Below are 22625 nucleotides of genomic sequence, written 5' to 3' on the forward strand. Positions count from 1 at the left end.
TAGGCCCTTCCCTCCGCTCCCTCCCTTCCCTTTTCCCTTTCAGCAGTGTGAGCAGCAGCAGCCAAACGCCAGGGGCCAGGAGGATGTCCACTCAGGCGAGCACGCCTAAGTGATGATTAAAAAACAGCCGCACCGAAGGCGGGCGGGGAGCGAGGCTGGGCATGCTCAGAGGGCCTGGCGGACCGCCGCGATCTCCCCGGCGGGAGGGAAGCCGGGCGGGGGCGCAGGCTGGAGCGGCGCCGGCGCGCATGCTCAGTACCCGCATCTGCTCACTCCCTCCAGTGCGGCAGCCGGAAAACCGCAGCGGCGGCGGCGGCGGCTGACGGGGAGCGCCCGAGCCGGGTGGCGCAAGGGGGGAAAAATACAAGGGCAGGACTGATAAGGGCAGGACCGAGAGCGTGGGATTTACGGCGTCTGGCGGGCCGCTGCCTTCGCCGTCCGCTGGGAGGAAGGTCCAGGAGGCGGCGGCAGCGACGGCGACCGGAGAAGGAGGCGACGGCGACGAGAGGGGAGCGCGGAGGAGGGGCCGGGCCGCCGGCGGCCTGGGAGCCGCAGTGATTTTGACGTTTTCCTGCGCTCGGTCTCCGGCGGCCCCCGACCAGGCTGCGCCGGGGGACCGAGGGCGCCCCCGTCCCGCGCGCCTGGCTCGTCCCTTGACTCGCCGGGGCCTGACGGGGTCTCCCCGCTCGGAGGGAAGGGAAGCGGGAGGCGGGGGCGTGCGGGCACCGCGATGGCGGGGACATTTTCCACAACGTGATTGTTAAAGCCTCCCCCCGCTTAAAATTCCGGGCCCTTCCAGCCTCCCCCTCCCCCCAAGCCCGTGTGACTAAACGGAGACAAAGGGGAGGCGGCCTCGCTCACACGCGCGCTCGCGGGGCGGGTGGCTCGGCGGGGCGCCGGCGCGGGGCGGACGGACGGACGGACGGACGGACGCTGCGCCGTCACATTCCTATGCCCGGGAAGAGCGGCGGCGGCTCCCGCGGGAGGCGGCAGGCTCGCGGCGCGGACAGCTGAGCTTCTCCTCCCCGGTCGCCGCCCGGGCGGGCCTCGCCCCGGCCCCGATGGTTTGAGCTCTTCCCTCCTCCCCTCCCGACCCCCGCGGCGGCGAGGCCACACCATGTGAAGGTTAGAGCCCGGACATCCCGAGGAGCCGCCGTGAAAGATGGGGGATGCTGCAGACCCCCGGGAGACGAGAAAGACTTTCATTGTTCCAGCCATCAAGCCCTTTGACCACTATGATTTCTCCAGGGCCAAAATCGCCTGCAATCTGGCCTGGCTGGTGGCCAAAGCCTTTGGAACAGGTAAGTGGTGTCTTCCCTTCCCTCTTCTTCCTCAGGATGTACACATGCCGGTTTTTTGTTTCCGATCATCGGATCCCCCTCCGTGTCTTCTCGAACAGGTTCAGGAAGATGATGGGGGGGCTGGGAAGATAAGAAAGAAGAGAGAAATAAAGCAGCTTTGGTCTTAAATCAAGTGCCCTTGGTTAGGTGGGATTTACCCAGATTTCTTTCATTGGATCGCAAACGTGTTTTCTTTTCTTCAGTGAGCTATTTTACCATGTTTTTACATAGGGTGGTTTTATTTTGTGGTATTTTCCTCATTTCCCCCTCAGTCATAATTGTGATTACACCACCAAGAAATTTGAGTTGGTTTCTTTATTATTGGGAGACGGTGGATGGCACATAGTACTGTATTGATTTTGACATTTGTAATGATGGCTGCTGTTCAGACTCCGTAGAATGTAAGGTGGCCTATGTCGAAGTACAGTGTTAATTTTGGTTGTCATTCTTAAAGCCTGTATCATCCTTCCATACACGTTCCAGGCTCTATTAAACCATTTATTTAAAACTAATATTTAGCTTGCTGATTGTGGGGTGCCATTTTCATTTCCTATTATCAGTGAGACATATTCCTTTTGTCAGACGTATTTTAGCCTTAGAAATTAAAAGAAACAAACAGTGCCTACTATGGGATTTTTTTTTTTAATAGAGTTTTTTTGAGGGCATGTGCTGTTGACACAGATTGTACAGTGCAGTGGCAATTAAACATTCTCTCCGTTACCCAGTCTTTGCAAAATAACAGGAAAAGGGCCTCCTGTTGTAATTCCTTAGCGTTTGCTTTCGGAGCCCATGTTGTAGAGCTCTGAAAAAATTAGAGAGCTTTTCATAGGAAGATGCTGGTGTAAGGAAATTTTGTCTGGTAACTTTAAGAATCATTTTGTAAGATTTCTGTGCCCTGGATAATAAATTTTAGATATGTAAACTATTTGTAAAAAAGTTTCTTAGTATTTGCAGACTTTTCTCCAGATGTTAAATGTAAGGTTGTTTTTGTTGGTTTTGTTTTTTTTTTATGTTGTTGTTTGTGGGAGGAGAATGGCTTCTTTCCACTTTGAAGACTGAAAATATGGGAGTTATGGTTTAATTGATTCTTAAACACCATAACAATGTTTTCAGAGCTGCACACGTTAGTTAACTAGCAAATGAATCTCAGTGTTTGGAAGATTATTTGCATTAGTTTGAGGGAAACTTTAACATGATTTTATGTTGATGACAACTTTTGTTTTATTTAAGTTCTTGTACTTTGATATTGAAGTAGATGTTAAGGTCTTAAAACTGGCATTAGGAGTAAGTATAATTAAAACTCATTTTGAGGGCGCCTGGGTGGCTCAGTGGGTTAAGCCTCTGCCTTCGGCTCAGGTCATGATCTCAGGGTCCTGGGATCGAGTCCTGCATCGGGCTCTCTGCTCAGCAGGGAGCCTGCTTCCCTCTCTCTCTCTGCCTGCCTCTCTGTCTACTTGTGATCTTTCTCTGTCAAATAAATAAATAAAATCTTTAAAAAAAAAAAACAACCTCATTTTGAGATAATTTACATTTTAAAGATTTATTTGGAACTAAATGTGTGGAGTAACACATAGGAGGAAGCATGAAGTGTCAGTGTGTTTTTATTTTCTGGTAGCACTGATATCAGCAGTGAGAGTAAGAGATGTATTTTGGTTTTAACATAAGCAGCATACTGAAGCTAATATCCATTTGGAGGAGAAATGAAGCTGTTTAAGTATTTAGAAAAGATAGAGGGAAATTTATGTAATGACCTACATGGAAAAGCAATGTGTACAAAATGGAAGGAAGAGGGAACAACAGAAATATTTTCTTTCCTTCTGAAACTGAGAGGATGCTTACAGTACAAGATGTCAAAATGTTGCCCTTGATTCACAAAAGCTACTAACCAGAAAATGGCCTACTTTCTGGATTTGTGTCAGGCAAGTTCGCTAGATTCCAGACCACTTGGTGAGGAACACATATTGAACACCATTGAAGAAGAAAGGAAGTGAAAGGAATCTAATATCAGTGGAATCTGTCATGTGCTGGGCGCTGTGCTAGATCCTTGGCATTATATTGTACGTTAGAGATTCACAGCAACTTTGTGATATTCGTAGTTTGTTCCCCATTTCCCCCAGGGCACAGAGAGGTTAAACAACTTTCCTACTATCACACTTTTAGTAAGGGCAGAGATCCGTTTTCACTTGACTGACTCCCAGGGGTATGGTATTGGTGGAGGCAGGGCACACCTGCTATATACTCAGTTCTTTAAATACATTGCTTCATTTATTCCTACAACAACCCTCGAGGAAGATACTGTTCTCATTTTGCAGATGAGCGAACAGGTTCAGAGCTTTTAATTTGTTTAAGGTGAAACATCTGGCAGGGGGTGAATTCTGCATGCCAGCTCAGGTCTTTAAGACTTTGAGGCCTTTGCTCTTTACACCACTCTGCAGAGTGTGAAAAATGTGCACATAGTACCTGTTAGAAGTCTTATTTATTTATTTATTTTCTTTAAAAAGTGGGCAGATTTTTTTTTTAGATTTTATTTATTTATTTGACAGGCGAGATCACAAGTAGGCAGAGAGGCAGGCAGAGAGAGAGGGGGAAGCAGGTTTCTTGCTGAGCAGAGAGGCCCATGTGGGGCTCGATCTCAGGACCCTGGGATCATGACCTGAGCCAAAGGCAGAGGCTTTAACCCGCTGAGCCACCCAGGCGCCCTGAGTGGGCAGATCTTAACACTCTCAGATGGTTTAGATGAGTATTGTTGGCACTTGGTTACATTTGCTTTGGCAACAGTTGGAATGGATAAAAAGATCATACTCAAAATGCTATGAGAACCAAACTTAGAAGATCTTAAGAGGGTAACTTAGTAACAAAACTCAATACATTATTGAGAATGTTATGTTTGTGTGTTTTATTTTTTAATCAACAACCTTTCAAAGGTTGTTCTGTTCACTCTACATTTATATGGAGTGAATAGAGAAAAAGTAAGGTTTCGTTTCTTTTGATGTAAATATTCTTCATTTGCTGTAGACACTTAAGCAGCAAGTGTTAATAGTGTAAATAACAACATATTTCAAAGGTATTACCTAATGGTATTCAGTTAATAATTTAAAAAAAATAGCCCAACTTTAAGTTTTGATTTACTAAAATCACTTAAAAGATTTATTTATGTATTTGAGAGAGTTGGAGAGCTCATGAAGCAGGGGGAGGGGCAGAGTGAGAGAGAGAATCCTAAGCAGACTCCTTGCTGGGTGCAGGGTTCCATGAAGGGCTCGATCCCAGGACTCTGAGATCATGTCCTGAACCAAAATCACCAGTCAGAAGCCCAGTTGACTGTGCCCCTCTACCTATCACTTTAAATGACTTTTCCAACACATACACTTCTAAAGTTTACTACTTTTCAATATATCAAAAATTTGGAAGATTCTCATAGAAAAAGGACTAAATCAATACCCAAAGACCCTATATATCATCGTTAAAGAAGTGATTTTAGTGGGGCGCCTGAGTGGCTCATTCATTTGGGTTTCTGAATCCTGATTTCAGCTTGGATCATGATCTCAGGATCCTGGGACAAAGTCCTGCACCTAGGGCTCCCCACTCAGCAGGCAGTCTGCTTGTCTCCCTCTTCCTCTGTTCCTCCCCCTGCTTGTGGTGCAGTTGCTCTTTATCTTTCTCCTAAATAATAATCCTTAAAAAAAAAAAAAAGATAGCTAGAAATTAATGATGGGTGTAGAATGAAGTTATTGAACCGTACAAAAGAAATAAAGCACTAATATTGCAATACCTAGAAAGCAGATAAAATGTTTATTTTATTCAGTCTTGCGTCGGAAACTTTGAGCCATGTTCTTCTCAATACACTAAAAATATTCCAAATAGCCCAAATCTTAATAGCTTATTTTGTAGAAGAATGCAGATACAGTTTTGATCAAATGAAGAATAAGTTTGTTTAGATGAATTTTAATAAACAGATGCTCATTACTTGAAGCACATTGCAAAAGAGGAAGTTAAGCTATGCTGTCTCTACTGTATTTGAACAGCTTAACCCATTTAAGCAATGATATTGCTGAGTTTGCTTTCAGTGTTCTGTTCCTTTAAATCTTGTAGGGAAAATGGTGGGTACAAAACCTCTTTATGAATTTCTTGAATTTGGAGTTCTTAACATGGAATTTAAGGCCAACTTCCCAGTGTTAGTATATCATTTCAACTTTATCAACTATTATTCTCCTTTTTTTGTTTCTTTACATCATTCTCCTCTTCATACCATTTTCTATTATAAATATACCTTGTTACATTTCTTTGTAGGTCTGAACACATTTTGCTGTCAAAATCCTATGTTAGCTCTGACTTAGGCATGTAGGAAGGTTGTGATGACATGGGTAGCATTGTGGGTAAGAAAGACCAATAGCAGAGAGGCAAGTTTGGGAAGTTATCGCAGGAGTTCAAGCAAGATATCAAGAAAGCTTATTGTAGAGTAGAAATGAGAATAAAGCTGCTAATATTTATTAAGAACTTGCTGTGTATCAAGCACTTTGCATGTCATATGATTTTAATTCTCGTGACAGGCTTAAGAGGTAGAAACTATTAATCATTCCTATTTTACTGATGAGGAGAATGAAGCTCAGAGGTTTAGGAACACATCCAAAGCCACTCAGTTTATGGAGCTGGGATCTGAACTTGGGAAATCTGACTTCAGTCTATTCTGTTAACCATTGTACTATATGAGGAGAAGTGAAATTAATGGAAAACAGGCTAAAGGTAGAAAAAATGTTTCAGAGTTATATAATCCCTCGCATTTCTAAATGACTGAATTTGGGGTACGTGGGAAATAGTTGAAATTAAAAGGTAATATATAAAAGGATGAGGTCACCTGAGGTTTTAAATAGGATGAGGTTACCTGATGTTTTGAGACTTAGTGACTGGGAGGATGAATCATTATGCCATTGGCAGAGATAGAGAAAGCAGCACTTTGTAATGGGAAGTCAGCTTTGTTTTTGAAGCCTTGAATAGGATGTATTGACCAAATATCTAATCTGAGAAACTTAATGATGTCGATAGCTAAAAAATGTAGGTATATAGTATAGTTGGGAAGTTGAGGCTAGAAATTATATGCACAGAGTCTTCTGTGCATCAAATGCAACTGAAATTGTAGTAGATGTGAGGATGCCAGAATTTAGGTAGTGAATACTTAACAATGTTTTGGGGGGGAGCCCTGGGGAAGAAGGAGGCAGAATTAAAAGTGGTCAGAGACTTAGGAAGGGAATTAAGAAAGTTTAATAATACTGAGGCCCTGGAGGGAAAAATTTCAAGGGGGTGGTCTTATTAACAGTGTCAAACACTACAGGGTTTTATTTTATTTTTATTTTTTAAAAGATTTTATTTATTTATTTTTTTAAAGTAATCTTTACGCCCAACTTGGGTTCACACTCTCAACCCTAAGATCAAGAGTTGCAGGCTCTTCTGATTGAGCCAGCCAGGCACCCCTACAGGTATTTAAACCATGCCATTCTTTTAAGAATTTATGCTCTAGTTAGGGAGATGTGATACATGTGTAACTATAGTAGAGTTCAGGAAATGTATAAGAGCCATGTAACTGGAACAGTGACATGCAGAGGGTGGGAGAAGTAGCAGATGGAGAGAGGACACTTTCAGCCTCAGTGAACTGTGAAGGAAGACCTCTGAAGTGGAGGTGGTAGTTAGATGACCCCGAAGGGAGTCCAGCTGAATGGGAAGTAGGCATTGTAGGCGGAGGAGATAGTATGTGTGCAGGCATGGAGTTTTGAAACCAAGGTAGTGTTAGTGGAACAATAGACCAGTAGGTTTAAAGAAGGCTTACGTAATGAAATAGTGGGGGATCCAGCTTGAAAGGTAAATTGGAACACTGTTGTTTGAAGAGCCAGTTTAAGGAATTTGGCAATTATTTTGTAGATAAATTATTCTAAGCACATTGGATTAAAAAAAGCACCTGCTATGATGAATTTGTTGAACACCTACTTTGTGCTAAGTACAGTTTTGAACATTTTTTAATTGTCAGGTTTTTTTTTTTTTAATTCCAAGAACATCATATTAAAGTGGATACCATTTTATTTCTTCCATTATAACTCTAAAGCAAGATTTCCAACCACAGAACAATTGGCTGGCCAACTTGTTGCGGAGGGCCATGCTCTGCATTGTCGGATTTTGTCAGCATCCCTGGCCTCTACTCACTAGTTGACAGTATTCTAGTTGACAGTATTCTCCACCTTCACTTCCACTCCAGCTGTGACAACCAAGAATGTCTCTGGACCTTGCCTATGTCTCCTGGGGGGCAAAATGACCCCAGCTTGAGAACCATTGCTCTGAAGATTGTAAGATTCACCTGCGATTTAAAAAAGGTTTTTGTACATTAAAGTCCAAGTTAATTGTAAGAACACATTCTGATTTCAGACCTATTCAAATGGAAGATAAGAATTCAGGAAGTTGGGTAGTTTGCTCTTTTTGTTAATGAGGAAACAGAGGGTTTAAATAACTTACCTTTATCATCCAGCTTGTAAGTGATTCTAAGTGATGGAACCACAATTGGAGTCTAATCCTTTATGATACTAAAATTTGTATTTTAACCTTTATATTATATGCTTTCTGTAGTTCATTACAGTTATAGTATAGTACTGAAAGTGAAGGCATAAAGAACACATGGAAACCTTTCAAATATAAGTCTTAAATTTGTTTTGCACAATTTGAAAGTATATTTAATCTTTCTTTTATTTGATAAATTAGTACAGGGATAGAAAATATATTTAACATTGGTGTGTGATTTCAGAGTCTCCCCCCATCCCCAGCGAGTCTAGTTTTCCATGTAGACTAGCTATTGGACCTTTTTGATAGGTAAATTACAAATACTAATACTTAAATAATTACACATTTATTAATAGTGACAGGCTTGGTGCTTTAGCTCAGGTAACAGTTGTTTTCATTTATGACACTTAGCACTTTCCATCCTAAGCTTTGCACAGTTTTCCCTTCTTAAATGTTGACTCTTCGTGAATATAATATTTTAGATTTAAGTCCTATACAATAGTATCTTTCCAGTTCTCCTATTACTATTTGCTTCTTTTTATTTCCTGGGGCATTTTCCTGAAGTACTCTTGGTTCCCCTACTTGCTGAAGAGTCATGATAATAAACATTTATACACTGCTTTGAGTTCTGTAGAAGAAAAATAAATTGCAGAGTGTTAGAATTTATCAGTGTCACACTTTGGCTACTTTTAGATATTCTGTTTACCTTTGTAGAATGGGATTATATTTCTTAAAATAATTTTAAAGACTTCTTTTTATTAAAAATATTTTCCACTACAAACTAGACAACATAAGAGACTAGGCATATAGTAATAGAGAGGCCACTGAGCTCTTTCTGTAATCCTTACAGCTGTACTCTGCTGTGTTATGCCTAGTAAGGTTTATGAAGTATCTCTGTCCTATTTTCTTTAGATAAAGAGATGGAATTTCAGTTAATAGAAATATCCTTTAATCTCCCTGCTCCATATTTCACAAATATAGGCTCCTGGGAATGTATGTGTTTGATCTTAAAAAGTTATTTTGAATGTGCTCTTTCCTTCACACCATTTTCTGTCTCTAAATTAGGAATTGCATGCAGATTCTAAGTACTTTAGGCTCTTGGAATAAAAGACATTTGATAAAACTTTTGAAATATTTTAAAAGACATTTGTCCTTAACAAATGTAAGTTTCAAAGTACAGTTGACCCGTGAACAACATGAATTTGAACTGCATGGATCCATGTATACACTTTTTTTTTTTTTCCAAGAAATATATTGAATCATTTTTTTGAAGTATGTGATCATTTGAAAAAGCTTGTAGATGAACCGTGTAGCCTGGAAGTGGTGAAAAAAATTAAGGAAAGTTAGGTATTATTGTGAGAATACAGTATATAATAAATATAACATGCAAAATGTGTTATCAACTGTGTTATCAGTAAGGCGTCTGGTTGACACTAGGCTATTAACAGTCAGGTTTTTGGGGAGGCAGAAGTTATATGCGGGTTTTTGACTGCTTGGGGCATGGAGTTGGCACTCCTAACCCCCTGGTTTGTTTGACAGTCTACTGTAGATAGCTTTATTTTTTTCTGCTGGCATTTTCTACTACTCTCAAGATTCCCTTTTTCAGCTGTCTTCTTGTTTTCCCTTCTCTTTTTTGATGATATTCTAATAAAGGAATTGGTGACCTTGTTAATTTTTCTCTAATTCATAGTTTTGTAGAACTTTGTAATGTAACAAATTTTGAAACAGCAGAAATAATTCTTTTTCTAGCGACCTCCTTTTTTTTATATAGATACTAGAAATTTTGATTATAAGATCTTGAAAATTTACTTTTTGACACAAAAATATTTTTTGAATAGGTGAGACAGGCACAGATTGAAAACTCAAAAGGTATATGAGGATTGATCTAGGAAAAATCTTCCCATCTGGACCCAGAGCTACTCAGATTGTTTTAAGTTAGGTGACATCATCAGAAACCTGTTTTTTAAAAGAACTCTTGGAGTACATTAAAAATGATTAAATTTGGTGGTGGGGGGGGGGATCTGGGTGACTCAGTTGGTGAAGCGTCTAACTCTTGGTTTTGGCTCAGGGTTGTGAGATGAGATCAAGCGTAAGATTCTCTCTGTCCCTCTTCCTCTGCTCCCCCTACCCCCAACACTGTCTCTCTCAACCTTTTTTTAAAAGATTTTATTCATTTGGGGGCGCCTGGGTGGCTCAGTGGGTTAAAGCCTCTGCCTTCAGCTCAGGTCATGATCCCGGGGTCTTGGGATTGAGCCCCGCATCGGGCTCTCTGCTCGGCAGGGAGCCTCCTTCCCTTCCTCTCTCTCTGCCTACTTGTAATCTCTGTCCGTCAAGTAAATAAATAAAATCTTAAAAACAAACAAACAAACAAAAAAAAGATTTTATTCATTTGTCATAGCGGGAGAGAGAGAAAGCACAAGCAGGGGGAGTGGCAGGCAGAGGGAGATGCAGGCTTCCTGCCCAGCAAGGAGCCCGAGGCGGTATGGGACTGAGATCATAACCTGAGCTGAAGGCAGATGCTCAACCGACTGAGCCAGGCAGGCAGCCTTCTCTCTGTCACTCTTAAAAAAAATTAAAAAGGTAAATTTTATGTTATGTATATTTTACCACATTAAAAAAAAAAAGTATTTCTTGGAAGTAGAAAATGTACTGGAGGGAGACCAAGAGTTACAAAGAAGGAAATAATTAGGAAGCTATAGTCCAGGTGGGAGATGGTAGCACCTTGAATTTGGATGGTGGCAGTGGATATGGAAAAAGGGGATGAATGTAAAAGTTAAGACTTGGTGACTGATTGGACATGTGGAAGCAAAGATGAGAGTGGGGGAATGTTGAGATTGCTTCTGTTTACTGAGAAAGGGCACAGTAGAATAGAGCCATGTAGAAGAGAGTTGTGTGTATGGAAGAGAGTTGTGTGTATGTATGTGTGAGAGGACAGCATTGAATTTGAGGAATATCTAAAATGGTGGTGTGTGCATTAGGCCCTTGAAAATTCATAGGTCGAATTTAGAAGATCTCTGGGATGATACACATAAGCGGTTATAAAAAAAAGTGAGTAACTGCAAGTCACTTTGAGGGAAAGTATGGAGGAGAGAGAAGGGGACCCAAGACAGGAGAACCATCAAAGGAACCAGACTGAGAGAAGCCAGAGAGGACAAAAGCAAGCCAGGCAAGTGTAGAATCTCAAGCACAAGGAAGAGAACATTGAGATGGAGGAGAATAAGGTACAGCTGAGCAGGAAGTCTCGTAAAATTATCGGATTTAGCAATGATGAAATTATTGATTACGTGGCTGAGAACATATTGAGGGGAATGTAGAGGCAGAACCATGACCAGAGTAGGTTGAGAGTTAATGGGAGACCGTGTCAAAGTATCTTCACTTGTAGTAGCAGAAAATCCCTCTCAAATTGGCTTATAGTACAGAGGATTTATTGGCTTACATAACTGAAAAAGTTCTGAGGCAGGATGAGCTTTTGATCTGATTTGATCAAGGATCCAGTTCTATTTCTTAGTGATTCCCTTAGCTCTGCCCTTCTTGTGTGAGTTTCATTCTCCCACAGTCCTCTCTCTGTGGAAGCAAATGGCTGTGGTAGGTGTAGGCCTCGCATCCACATATCACAGTATTCAGAGCTCTTTCCTAATCATTGAATGGACGTTCTGTATTCTCTTTTTTCTTTCTCTTTAAACAAAGCCATTTGATTTTAGAAGATACCAAATATGTGCAGTGACAATAAACTTTTATGTACTCTTCATCCAACCTCCATGACTATCATCTCATAGCCAATCTTGATTTATCAGTTACACTGATTTTTTTCTAGCCACACTGATTATTTGAAGCAAACGTTGTATCCAGACATTGTGTCATTTCATCTATAAATATATTAGTATATATCTTCAAAGTCAGGAACTCTTTTTTTTTTAAACATAACCACGATACTGCCATCATCACAGCACTGTCACAGCACTCTGTATCATCAGTGTTAGGATTTCTCAGATTGTCGCATGAATCTTTGTTTTTATTTATTTATTTTGTTTTATAGTTCATTTGTTCCAGTCAGTATCCAAATAAGGGTCATATTTTATAATTGGTTGATATGTTTAAGTGTGGTTGTTTGTTTTTTTTTTAATATATAGGCTTTTCCTACATCTCATTTTGTCTTGCTTGCTTTATTTACTGGAGAGAGTATTTACAGAGTGTTTGTCCTTTAAAATTTCTTGTAGTCTGGATCTCTGTGGTATTATTTAGCAGGTTTCTTATAAATTGGCAGTTAAGTCTATAAGATTATACAGATTGAAGTTTGTTTATTTTTTGGCATACTTCACACGTGGTGCATATTTCTACCAGGAGGCCCTTAATGTCTAGTTAACTCTCTGACTGTCATGATTTCATTTATTAGCTGGAAAGCTCCTTTAAAAAGAAACTTTTCTTTGTCAAGTGTATGGTTATCTTATGTGGGAAATTACCTTAATGAATGGTAGCCTTCAAGTATACTACCAGGCAAACTACTCCAGAGGTCACAGAAAAGAAGGGCTCACATATAAAAGGGCTCATATGATTTAAAGTGCTTAAATCATATGGTTTGTTAAATCAATTTACAGTGAGAAGCAAGGAGAAAAAGATGAGGTAAGTTAACATATTTAAGATAGAACGCAAGCAGGGAGAAAGAACTGTGCTCCCTGAATCCTGCAGTGTACGTTGTTTTTATGTCCATCTCTTTCTGCTACATTAGCCTTCCCTAATGATGATGGTATGGTCACAAGGACCAGAGTTGAAGTTTGAACAAGGAGGCCCATAGTGACACATAGGCCAGTGATACACACTTGTATCAGAGAGACACCAGGAACAAGCATGTCTGCCCAGCTGTAGCTTACCCATAAGCCTGATGAATAGCCATGGGTTTTGTGTTGCTTGGTCAGGGGACACATAGGCCAGAATGGGTGTCACCAGTGGGTGGCCAAATTAAGGACTCAACAGATATTAAGTATTCATGTATATTTAGTGTTCACTGCCTCTTGTTTGTTTAATCTCATGCATATCCAATATGTCATGAATATTAAGTGCCTAGGTACCTCATGAATATTAGGTATCTTTTGGGGGGTTTTTCATCCCTTTATGTTTAACATACACATTAACCACTTCCTTTTATTTAACACATTCTTTGGATTCTGTGTTTAACAAACTTCTTGCTTACTAGTGCTTATCTATACTTTCACCTATATTTTAAAAACCACAGACTTACTCTTTTATAATTGAATAGAATAGAATGTAACAGTACATTACACTGAGATACAGGGAAGGAAGGACAAATAGTCTGGTCTTCCTTTCATTGGGGATGGGAATTGCATGAAACTGAGTGGATCACTGGCCCCCCAGAAACTGAAAAGGTAAAGAATGGGGAGAAAAACATTCTCAGTAGTGACCAGAATATACAAAGGCAAAGGTTCTGTATTGAAAGGGTGTGTGATAGTTAGGAACTGAATGTGGCTAGCAGGGATGCCTAATACAAAGTAGTGGGTAGGGACAGGATTACTTCTTCCTTCTAAGGTCCGAGGGAGGATTTTAATCCATTTTTTAAAAAGGATTTATTAGAGAGAGAGTGCAGAAGGAGGGGAGGGGCAGTGAGAGAGGGAGAAGCAGGCTCCTTGCAGCCTGATATGGGGCTCGATCCCAGGACCCTGGGATCGTGATCTGAGCTGAAGGCAGGCACTTAACCAGCTGAGCCACCCAGGTGCCCTGAGGATTTTAATCCTTGAAGGTGCTGAAGGTCATTGAAAACCCAAAGTTTCCATGGTGGTGTGTAACATTAAATTTGCTATGGCAAATAAGCAATTCTGGCTGTAGGAGAGTATGGTTTGAAATAGGGACAGGAGTGGATGTGTGAAGACGATGAGGAGTAAATAAGGTAATTCACATGAGAAGCACAGATAGCCTGGACCTGGGAGATGTGAGTTGACACTGTGGGAAGGGGATGATTTTATCTGGGCTGAGGAGGAAGGAGGCATTAATGATGACTGCTAGATTTCTGGCTTGTGCAACTAGATGGATGGTGGTGTCGTTCATCGATGTGGGGAATGCTGGAAGATGGTCGACTTTAGGGGAAAGACTGATTTGGGGCATTTTCAGGTTTCATAACTTTCAGTGTAATTTCAAATATGTAACAGTAGTACAAAGAACTCCTGAGTACCCTTTAGCCAGATTTACCAATTGTTAACATTTTGCCCCATTTGTCATTTTCTCTTTCCCACCCTCCTACATAAACACGTGTGTATGTATGTATATGTACATGCATGTGTACATAATATTTTCTGAACTGTTTGAGAATGTATGAGAGACATTGTGTTCCCTACCCCTAAATACTCCAGTCTGTGTCCTAAAATGAAGGATCCGTTTCTTCTATATAATATCAGTAAAATTATAAAAATCAGGAAACTTAACTTTGCTATGATATTATCTAATCCACAGTCCAAATTCCAATTTGCCAATTGTCTTAATGACATTATTGCCTTTTTTTTTTTTTTTTCCCATTCCAAGATCCAGTCCAGGATCAACACATTGCAGTTAGTTGACTTGTCTCTTTAGTCTCCTTAAACTGGAATAGTTCTTTGGTCTGTCTTTGTTGTTCATGATATTGCTACTTTTAAAGATTGAGCACCCCGAGCTGCATGCTGAGCTGGCCCTCTGGATTCTTCCCTAGGCATTGTCTTAGCTCTTGCCAAATTTCCTTCACTCTGTGGTACAACCAGCCAGTTCTCTGCAGGGGCTGACTGGGCTGCCTCCCCTCTTGTGTTCTTATACCCTGCTCTGGAGTGTGGGCTCTTATATAGCAGCTGTCCCCTCTATCTTTGGCCCGAATGACTGGGATGATGATGAGATCCTGGGATGGGTGCTGGCGCTGAAAGTGTCCCAACAAGAATACCCAGACATGGGGCGCCTGGGTGGCTCAGTGGGTTAAAGCCTCTGCCTTCAGCTCAGGTCATGATCCCGGGGTCCTTGGGATCGAGCCCCACATCGGGCTCTCTGCTCGATGGGGAGCCTGCTTCCTCCTCTCTCTGCCTGCCTCTCTGCCTACTTGTGATCTATGTCTGTCAAATAAATAAATAAAATCTTTAAAAAAAAAAAAAGAATACCCAGACACTATGAAGAAAAACAAAGAGCGCAGAGACCTACCTTCTCCCAGACAAGGATTGATGGCAATCCAGACACTGGAGACCATTTCCTAGCCCACTCCTCCTCCTGCCATCTTCTTTGGCTTTCTTTTTTCTTGTCCTTTTCCTTTCCCTTTCTTCCCTTCCTTGGCATCTGACCCACCCTTGCACCCCCTCTCATCTCTGCTGTAATCACCACCTGTTTCCACCAACAGACATACCCTTGTCACCCCCTTATAGAGCTCCATACCTGCATTGCTCAGGGACTTGGGCAAGAGAGCCTGGGAGGCACCTAGAGACAAAACAGTTGGCATCTAGGCAGCCACAGAGGAGAGATGTTTAGCCAGAGGGGATTTCCTTACCCTCCATTCTTCCTAAGATGGAACAGCTTGACATCCTCCCTAATATATAATGATGCTAGGGAGGTTGGTGGGGCAGAGGGAGAGGAAAGAAGTAGGAAATTTCTCCTCTTATTACTCCATAAGGTATGAGTCCACAATTTGATTTTTTCTTTCATTAAAATTTTTGTCTTACAGGGGTACCTGGGTGGCTCAGATGGTTAAGGGTCTGCTTTCGGCTCAGGTCATGATCTTCAGATCCTGGGATCGAGCTCCAAGTCAGGTTCCCAGCTCAGCCAGGGTCTGCTTCTCCCTCTGCCTCTGCCTCTGCCCCAGCCTGTGCTCTCTGTCTCTGTATCTCTCTCAAATGAATTAAAAAAAAAAATTAAAGTTTTTGTTTTATAAATATAGTAGACCAGTTATTTTATAGAATGTCAATTTGGATTTGTCTAAAGAGTCTTCCAGATTAAAGTTAGGCAAATCTGGCAGAATTACCTCAGAAGAGATGCTATAACCTCAGTAAATTTTATCAGGAGACAGATAATGTTTGTTTTGGTATTGGTGATGTTAACTTTGATGAGTTGGTTAAAGTATCTGCCATGTTTCTGCACCATAAAATTATTATTCCATTTTGAGTTGATAATTTATGTGGAGATGAATTGAAATATCCTGTTCATCAAACTTTTATCTGCCATTTTAGCATACAGTAATGATTCTTGCTTGTCAATTATTACTATTGATTATTACTATTATTTTTTCCCATTTATTAATTGATGTTCTACAACAAGAAATAGGTTTTTCTTTTGCTACTTTTTCATTTATATCAGGATGGACTCATTGATTCTTGTTTTATTCAGTGGGTTATAATCCTTTATTATCATTATGTATTTTGATGTTCATATTGTCCCAGATTTGGCCAGTGGAATTGCCTTTCATCTGGATCCTGTGTCCTTCTGACATGGCCCCATCATTTGGTGGCATTTTCTTTCTTTTTGGCACACATGCACAAACCCCACCCCCACCCCACTGCCCCATACATACAAAGACACTCTTAGCTCATCTTGTACTTTGTTTTCTCCAGCTCTGGAAATCGCTGTTTCTTTCCTTTTGGTGAGAAACCAAGATACAGATGCTAGGTTTATTCCTTCTGGGGGTTCGCAGACAGAGCTAGGGAAGACACACATAACATAAAGTACATCTATTTCTTTCTCTGTATATAGACAGATATAAAACACCATGTGTTCATAATGATGCTTTGCATTTTAGTCCAACACCAGAGTTCATTCTAGTCTTTCTAGTTCATTTCTAGTCCCTTCCTATATTTGTAACTCCCCTTGTCAGTGAAAAGCTTGGCATGCATTTTGAATTTGGGGTTTCTTTGTGACATCCAAGTGAAGAGTTGAGTAGGCTAGCTGGCTTACAAGGATCTGGGACTCAGAAGAGGTGCTTTAGTCTCACAGGGTAGTGGGAGGAGTGGAGGAGATAATTTAAGCTCAGGAATGCTGAACAGCACTTAATACATCTTTTTGTAAGCGGAAGGGTAGAGGGAGTTCACTTTTAATTGGCATCTCATTTGAAGGCAAAGCCCTATGGTTAGGTACTTTATGTTGTTTTAGTAAACATTTGAGTGCCTGCTGTGTTCCAGGCACTGTTTTAGGTGCCAGTGACACAGGATGGAGAAATATCCTGCTCTTCTTGAGGTTACATTATAGTGGAAAGGGGCAGAAATAAACATACATATTACAGAATAGTATTAACTGTTATAGAGAGGATTAAAGTAAGATGACTGATTGGGTGGTCAGGGAAGGTATATCTGAGGAGGTAACGTTTAGCTGAGATCAGAATGGAATGAGCTATGTGAAGGTTAGAGGGAGGAACATTAGAAGCAGAAGGAAGGCCGAAAGGCACAAACTAGACATGCTGTGGCAACAGAAAGACTTGGATGTCTGGAGCATAGTGGGCCATTGGGGGAGGGGAGACGGGGTAGAAGGAGGAGGAGGCTGAGTCACATCTGCAGAATATGGAGAAACTTGAACTCAGAGAAATTAATTACTATACTCAAAATCCTGTAGCAAGTAACTGGTAAAATTCAGACTCCTCTTTTTAAATCCAAAGCCCGTACTTTCAAAAAGCCCCAGTTTTCCCCACTATATCGTGCTGCCTCCTAAAGGTAGTGAATGTAGGTTAACTGAAAAGAGGTTTGGTTTTGAAGGTTTTACTTCTTTGCAGAAGTGTGGCCTAGGGAGATAACTCTAAAGTATGTATGTATGTATTTATTTTAAGATTTTATTTATTTATTTGACACAGAGAGAGAGAAAGATCACAAGTAGGTAGAGCAGCAGGCAGAGAGAAGGGGGAAGCAGGCTCCCTGCTGAGCAGAGAGCCTTATGCAGGGCTTGATCTCAGGATCCTGAGATCATGACCTGAGCCAAAGGCAGAGGCTTAACCCACTGAGCCACCCAGGTGCCCCTAAAGTTTTTAAAGACAGGTGCAAGGAATAAATTATGATGACTAGCACAGAATCTGGGAGTTCAGGGGAGGTTTGAAATATTAGAGTCCTTTTAGGACAGTGCTAAAGAAAAATATTTTTTAAAAAATAAACTAAAGTTTGTTGGAGAGGAGGGGGATGGGACGATGGGGTGGCTGGGTGATGGACATTGGGGAGCATATATGCTGTGGTGAGCGCTGTGAATTGTGTAAGACTGATGAATCACAGACCTGTATCCCAGAAATAAATAATACATTATATGTTAATTAAAAAAATAAAAAACAACATTTTCATTCATTTATTAGGTATGTATTGAGTGTTTACCATGTACTAGGCATTAAGTTAGGAGTTGGGAATTTATATCCTGGTGAATAAGGCAGACATGGTCCTTGCCCTTTGGTCATGTATAAGGATACATCTTTGTCAACAGTGGGTTTTAAAAAATATTTCCATTTTCAGAGGTAAAAAATGACTCCTAACTTTCTCTGATACTGGTACTATTGTTTTTTTCCATGTTATTGACCATTTCATGTCTTGGTTAATTTCAAGTTCAAGATTTATGTCTTATTTTCAGTTGGAGTTTTTCAAACTCACTAGTTCTCTCTCAGTAATTGTTTTAGAGATAATTTTTTTTTTAGATTTAGAAAATAAGGCAATGTTCTCATGACCAAGCATGGTGATATTTCTGAAATGCATTCCCCTCTTACCTCTCTACCCTTCATTGTTTTAAAGAAATGTATATCATTTGCTGGTATACATATGCAACTACTAACTAACCCATCTTTATAGAAAATTGCCTTGAGCAATTCACTGTCTACTCCCTTTACTTGAACTTCAAGCATTTCAGGTGATTGTTAATTTCAAAACTTAGATCTAGTCAGGATTTATAATAACATGATTAAGGTAGGTTCTGCTTAAGTCCTGGTACACAAGAAAAACTTGTCTCTTATCCTTTGCAATTTTAGGAGTGGAGTTTCACTCATCCATTCCTTACGCATTAATTTCTTAACTTTTGTGTTCTGGAGGTGAGGGAGAGGGTGAAACCTCTTATCTTTTGATTTTTGTCTGTTTTCTAAAATGCTCTTTCAGCTTGTTTGTTTCACAATGTGATACAATTTCAAACTTAAAAGAGTTTTAGATAGTTGGCAAAATGAAGGCTTGTTTTAAGCCATGTTTAGTGCTTGAAGACTTGTTTTTGAAAGTGACCTATTTTGTAATACTTACTCTGCAGTTTTGCATTCTGTAGGGGGTGGGAAAAACTGTTTTAGGCACTTTTTTTTTTTGGTCATATTTGTAAACATTCTTTGGCTTGTTATGGATCCTTTCCTTTTTTTTTTTGCTTTAGGATCTTTTAAAACGTGCACTTTCATATCTTAGGTTTGTAGGTATGCCATAATAAAATGGAAATAGCCCCTCAGCTGTATGTCTTCCACCTTCTAACTTAGTGATCTTGGCAAACCATTGTTACTTTTTAAGGTATTTAGCTAGATGATTTTGAGCTAGGACTCTGCATTTATCAAATATGTGCCCTTGGCAAGATAACCTTTCTTAAGTTCCTTATCTTTAAAATGGGGACAAGAGAATTGTTAATATTGAATGATAGAAGGCACGTTTAGGACGGTGTCTTGACACATAAATGTCCTTAGTAAGTGTTAGTATATTCCTAATTCCTAATATATATTTGCATTTTGTCTGATTGTCCAACACTTTTACCAAGCTGTTAAAAAGATCAGTGTGAGAATGGATATAAAAGCAATAAATGAATGTTAGGTGGATGTACAGGTATGGTAGAGAAGTCTGTAATCCCGGAAATTAGCAGTTACTTTTCTTTGCATGGCTTATGTTCAGATACCAAGTCACCTGTATTAGTCCTTTTTTTATTGTTACAGGAAATTAAACTCCATTAGGCCTATATCTTATAATAATTATCTTAAAATCAAATAATTTCTCTTTTAGAGTTGTTCTACTAAATAACTTCTATATAGTTCCTATGATACTAAATTTAATTTAGCAACACTGTATTCTGTAGTTTATACCTGGGGTGAGGCAGCTGTTAAGTTTAAGGCTGGCTCACTATTGGTTAAAGTAGCTATGAAGGAGGAAAAGTGTTTTTAATTATTAAACGAGGATGATATTTTTAGATTTCACCAGAATTCCAAATTGATATATCTACTCTTGACCTCTTTCCAGAGTCCTATATCCCCAGCTGCTTTTTGGATATTTTTGCTGTCATTTTAAATCAGCATTTCTAAAACTGAGTTTATGATCTTGCTTCCAGAATTAGTGCTTCCTCTGATTTTCTTTTTTCTATTAATGTTATCACTGTTTCCCAGGTAACCCAGGCCTAATGGTCTTTGCCATCTTCACCCCCTCCCTTTGCTTTATTCCTGGGTGTTTTTGGGTTTGTATTAAGTAATTCTTTATGTCTTTTACTTCTTGGTTTTCACACTTCATTTCCTTACCTTTATAGTCTATGTCTGATTTTCACCACTCTCAGTATTGAATACCAGATTAATTATCCCCAAACATCATTCTATTTTTTTTTTTTAATTTATTTGTTTGAGAAAGAGAGAGAGTGAGAGTATTTGAGCAGGGAGAGGAACGGAGGGAGAGGCAGACTCCCCTCTGAATGATGAACCTGACATGGGGCTCCATCCCAGGACCCTGAGGTCATGACCTGAGCCAAAGTCAGGTGCTCAACCAACTGAGCCACCCAGGCGATCCCCCCCAACATCATTCTTAATGTGTCACTCTTCTCCTTTTAAACAGTAAGCAATTCCTTGTTACTGTATAAAGCCTTCATCTTTAAAAGAGATACTACTTTTGTCTTATCCCCTGCCTCCCATTCCAGCTTTACTGCTTACTCTTATCTTACATGAACCCTTTCCTCCACCCAAATTGTTGAATTTGGTGTCTCTTCACATCTTCTCTTTCTCTCCCTGGCTCTCCCCTTCTGTTTAGATACTCTTTATTTTTTATTTTTTTGGCTAAATAAATTCTGCCTATTCTTCCTATCCTTTTTCTTAACATACAAGTAATCTCAGCCCACTATGATGCTGCTTGCTTTGACTTTTAAGCACTTAAAAGTCGATTATTAGAACGATTGTTCATTTAGCAATTTCTTTCATTTGATGCCTACTCATTCATTGTTTCTGAATTGCTTAACTTCATTTGTCTGTCTAGTCTTCTTGTAGATTATTGACTTCTTGAAGGTGGGAATTATTTCTAACTCCTTGAATTTCTCCAGAACCATGATGGTATATAAAATGAACAATGCGATCATTACTGTAATAATGTTTGATGAAAAATATTTTTTAAAGATTTATTTATTTATTTTAGAGAGAGGGCACGTGTATGCATGTGTGTGGGAGTAGGGGCAGAGGGAGAAAATCTTTGAGCAGACTCCCCACTGAGGTGGGGCTCAGTCTCATGACCCATGAGGTCATGACCTGAGCCAAAACCAAAAGTCAGACAGTTAACCCGCTGAGCCAACCAGGCACCCCTGGTGAAAATATTTTTCTAAGTAATAAAAGCTCTTTAAAAACTTTAGGGTGAGAATTGCTGAGGAGTATATTAATATTTTGTGAGTATATTTTTAAAATGCTCACTTGGATTAGTACTGTGACTTATTTTGAGCTTGTATTAAAGCTATCTATTCAGAAGCCTCCTAATACCAGTGATTGGGGTTGTCTGGCTTTGAAACCTCACTTTTCAAAGAGAAGGCCGGCAAGGGACTGGCTAGGCGTCACGCCAGAGCTATCAGGTCCTATGGTTGTAGCTCCACGGTAGCTTGTAACTTAGATGCCTGCCTTTCCTTTTGGAAGACAAACCTCATTCTTACGTTGGCTTTGGTTAAGAGCACAGAGCCCAGCTAAGGAGTGGGAGGAAGAGGAAGAGATTCAAGGTAGAAAAGAAGAAAACTTGTAAAACAGTGAGAAGTGTTTTGTTTGTTGCTTTTTTGGTAATCTGGCTGCCATCAGATATAAAAGCAGCTCCTAAGGGTGTTCTAGAAGTAGACCTTGAGAGAGTAGGGCTTGACATTCTTCAAGGGAAATCGCTGGCAGAAAAGAAACTCAGAAGAATTTGTTTTCTTTCCATTTATAAACTCTCCTTTCTGTATCTCCATTTCTGTGTCAGTTGGATGTCCTGGAGGGCTTGTTGGGGTAGGATGGTGAGTGGTAAGGTGAAGGTAGTAGTGATTTACTAGGTGAAGGGATTTTTAAGAGTAGTTCTCCCCTAAACTATAGCTGTAACGGTCTGTAAATACCTTCAGCAGGCTAAGCAAGAAGGGCAAGAGACCAGAGACCCTGAGACAGAGGGACAGACTAAGTTAGGCAGTTTTTGTTTTGCAAGTGCTTAGCTGTACAACTTTGGGCAAATGATCTTATGCTGCCATTTGGCAAGGGCATGCGTTTCACCTGCAGTATCTGTTATAGTGCATTTTCTGGTCGACTACTTGAGTGTGAGGGCATTCACTGAAATTAGTTTTTAGGAATCTTTTAGCACATTCTATGGATTTGAGTATGCATGTGAGAAAACTTTCCTCAGAGGCACTGGACTTAGAAAACTTTTCTCTTTGTTTCCTTTGTAGTCCCTTTTTAGATTATACTTGGAACAGTTTCTTCTGTAAAGGAGATTTCTATCTCCTTTATTCTAGATTGTCTGCCAAGCTCTAATAAATTATCTTTTTAGCTAAAGGGTTATTGTTATTTTTAAAAGGAATCTTCTGTGACATAATAATTATTAAATAAATTGTGTTTCTTTTATAAACATATCCTAA

At 40.1% G+C, this 22625-nt stretch overlaps 1 protein-coding gene across 4 annotated transcripts in view; it reads left to right on the forward strand.

The window, feature by feature from the left end:
• The first annotated feature begins 295 nt into the window (after positions 1–295).
• CAMSAP2 (calmodulin regulated spectrin associated protein family member 2) overlaps positions 296–22625 on the forward strand; it is a 117622-nt gene continuing 95292 nt past the window's right edge. For 3 of the 4 annotated variants that reach the window (XM_032878218.1, XM_032878219.1, XM_032878220.1), the window contains exon 1: positions 297–1301. In XM_032878218.1, coding sequence (XP_032734109.1) covers positions 1163–1301 — 139 coding nt within the window. In that variant the 5' untranslated portion in view covers positions 297–1162. Of the gene's footprint in view, positions 1302–22625 lie in introns of all 4 variants that reach the window. The other variant, XM_032878217.1, reaches the window with a different exon arrangement.

The sequence above is a fragment of the Lontra canadensis genome, unplaced genomic scaffold (genome assembly GCF_010015895.1).
Source record: "Lontra canadensis isolate GAN:19392208 unplaced genomic scaffold, GSC_riverotter_1.0 scaffold63, whole genome shotgun sequence".
Classification (NCBI taxonomy): domain Eukaryota; kingdom Metazoa; phylum Chordata; class Mammalia; order Carnivora; family Mustelidae; genus Lontra; species Lontra canadensis.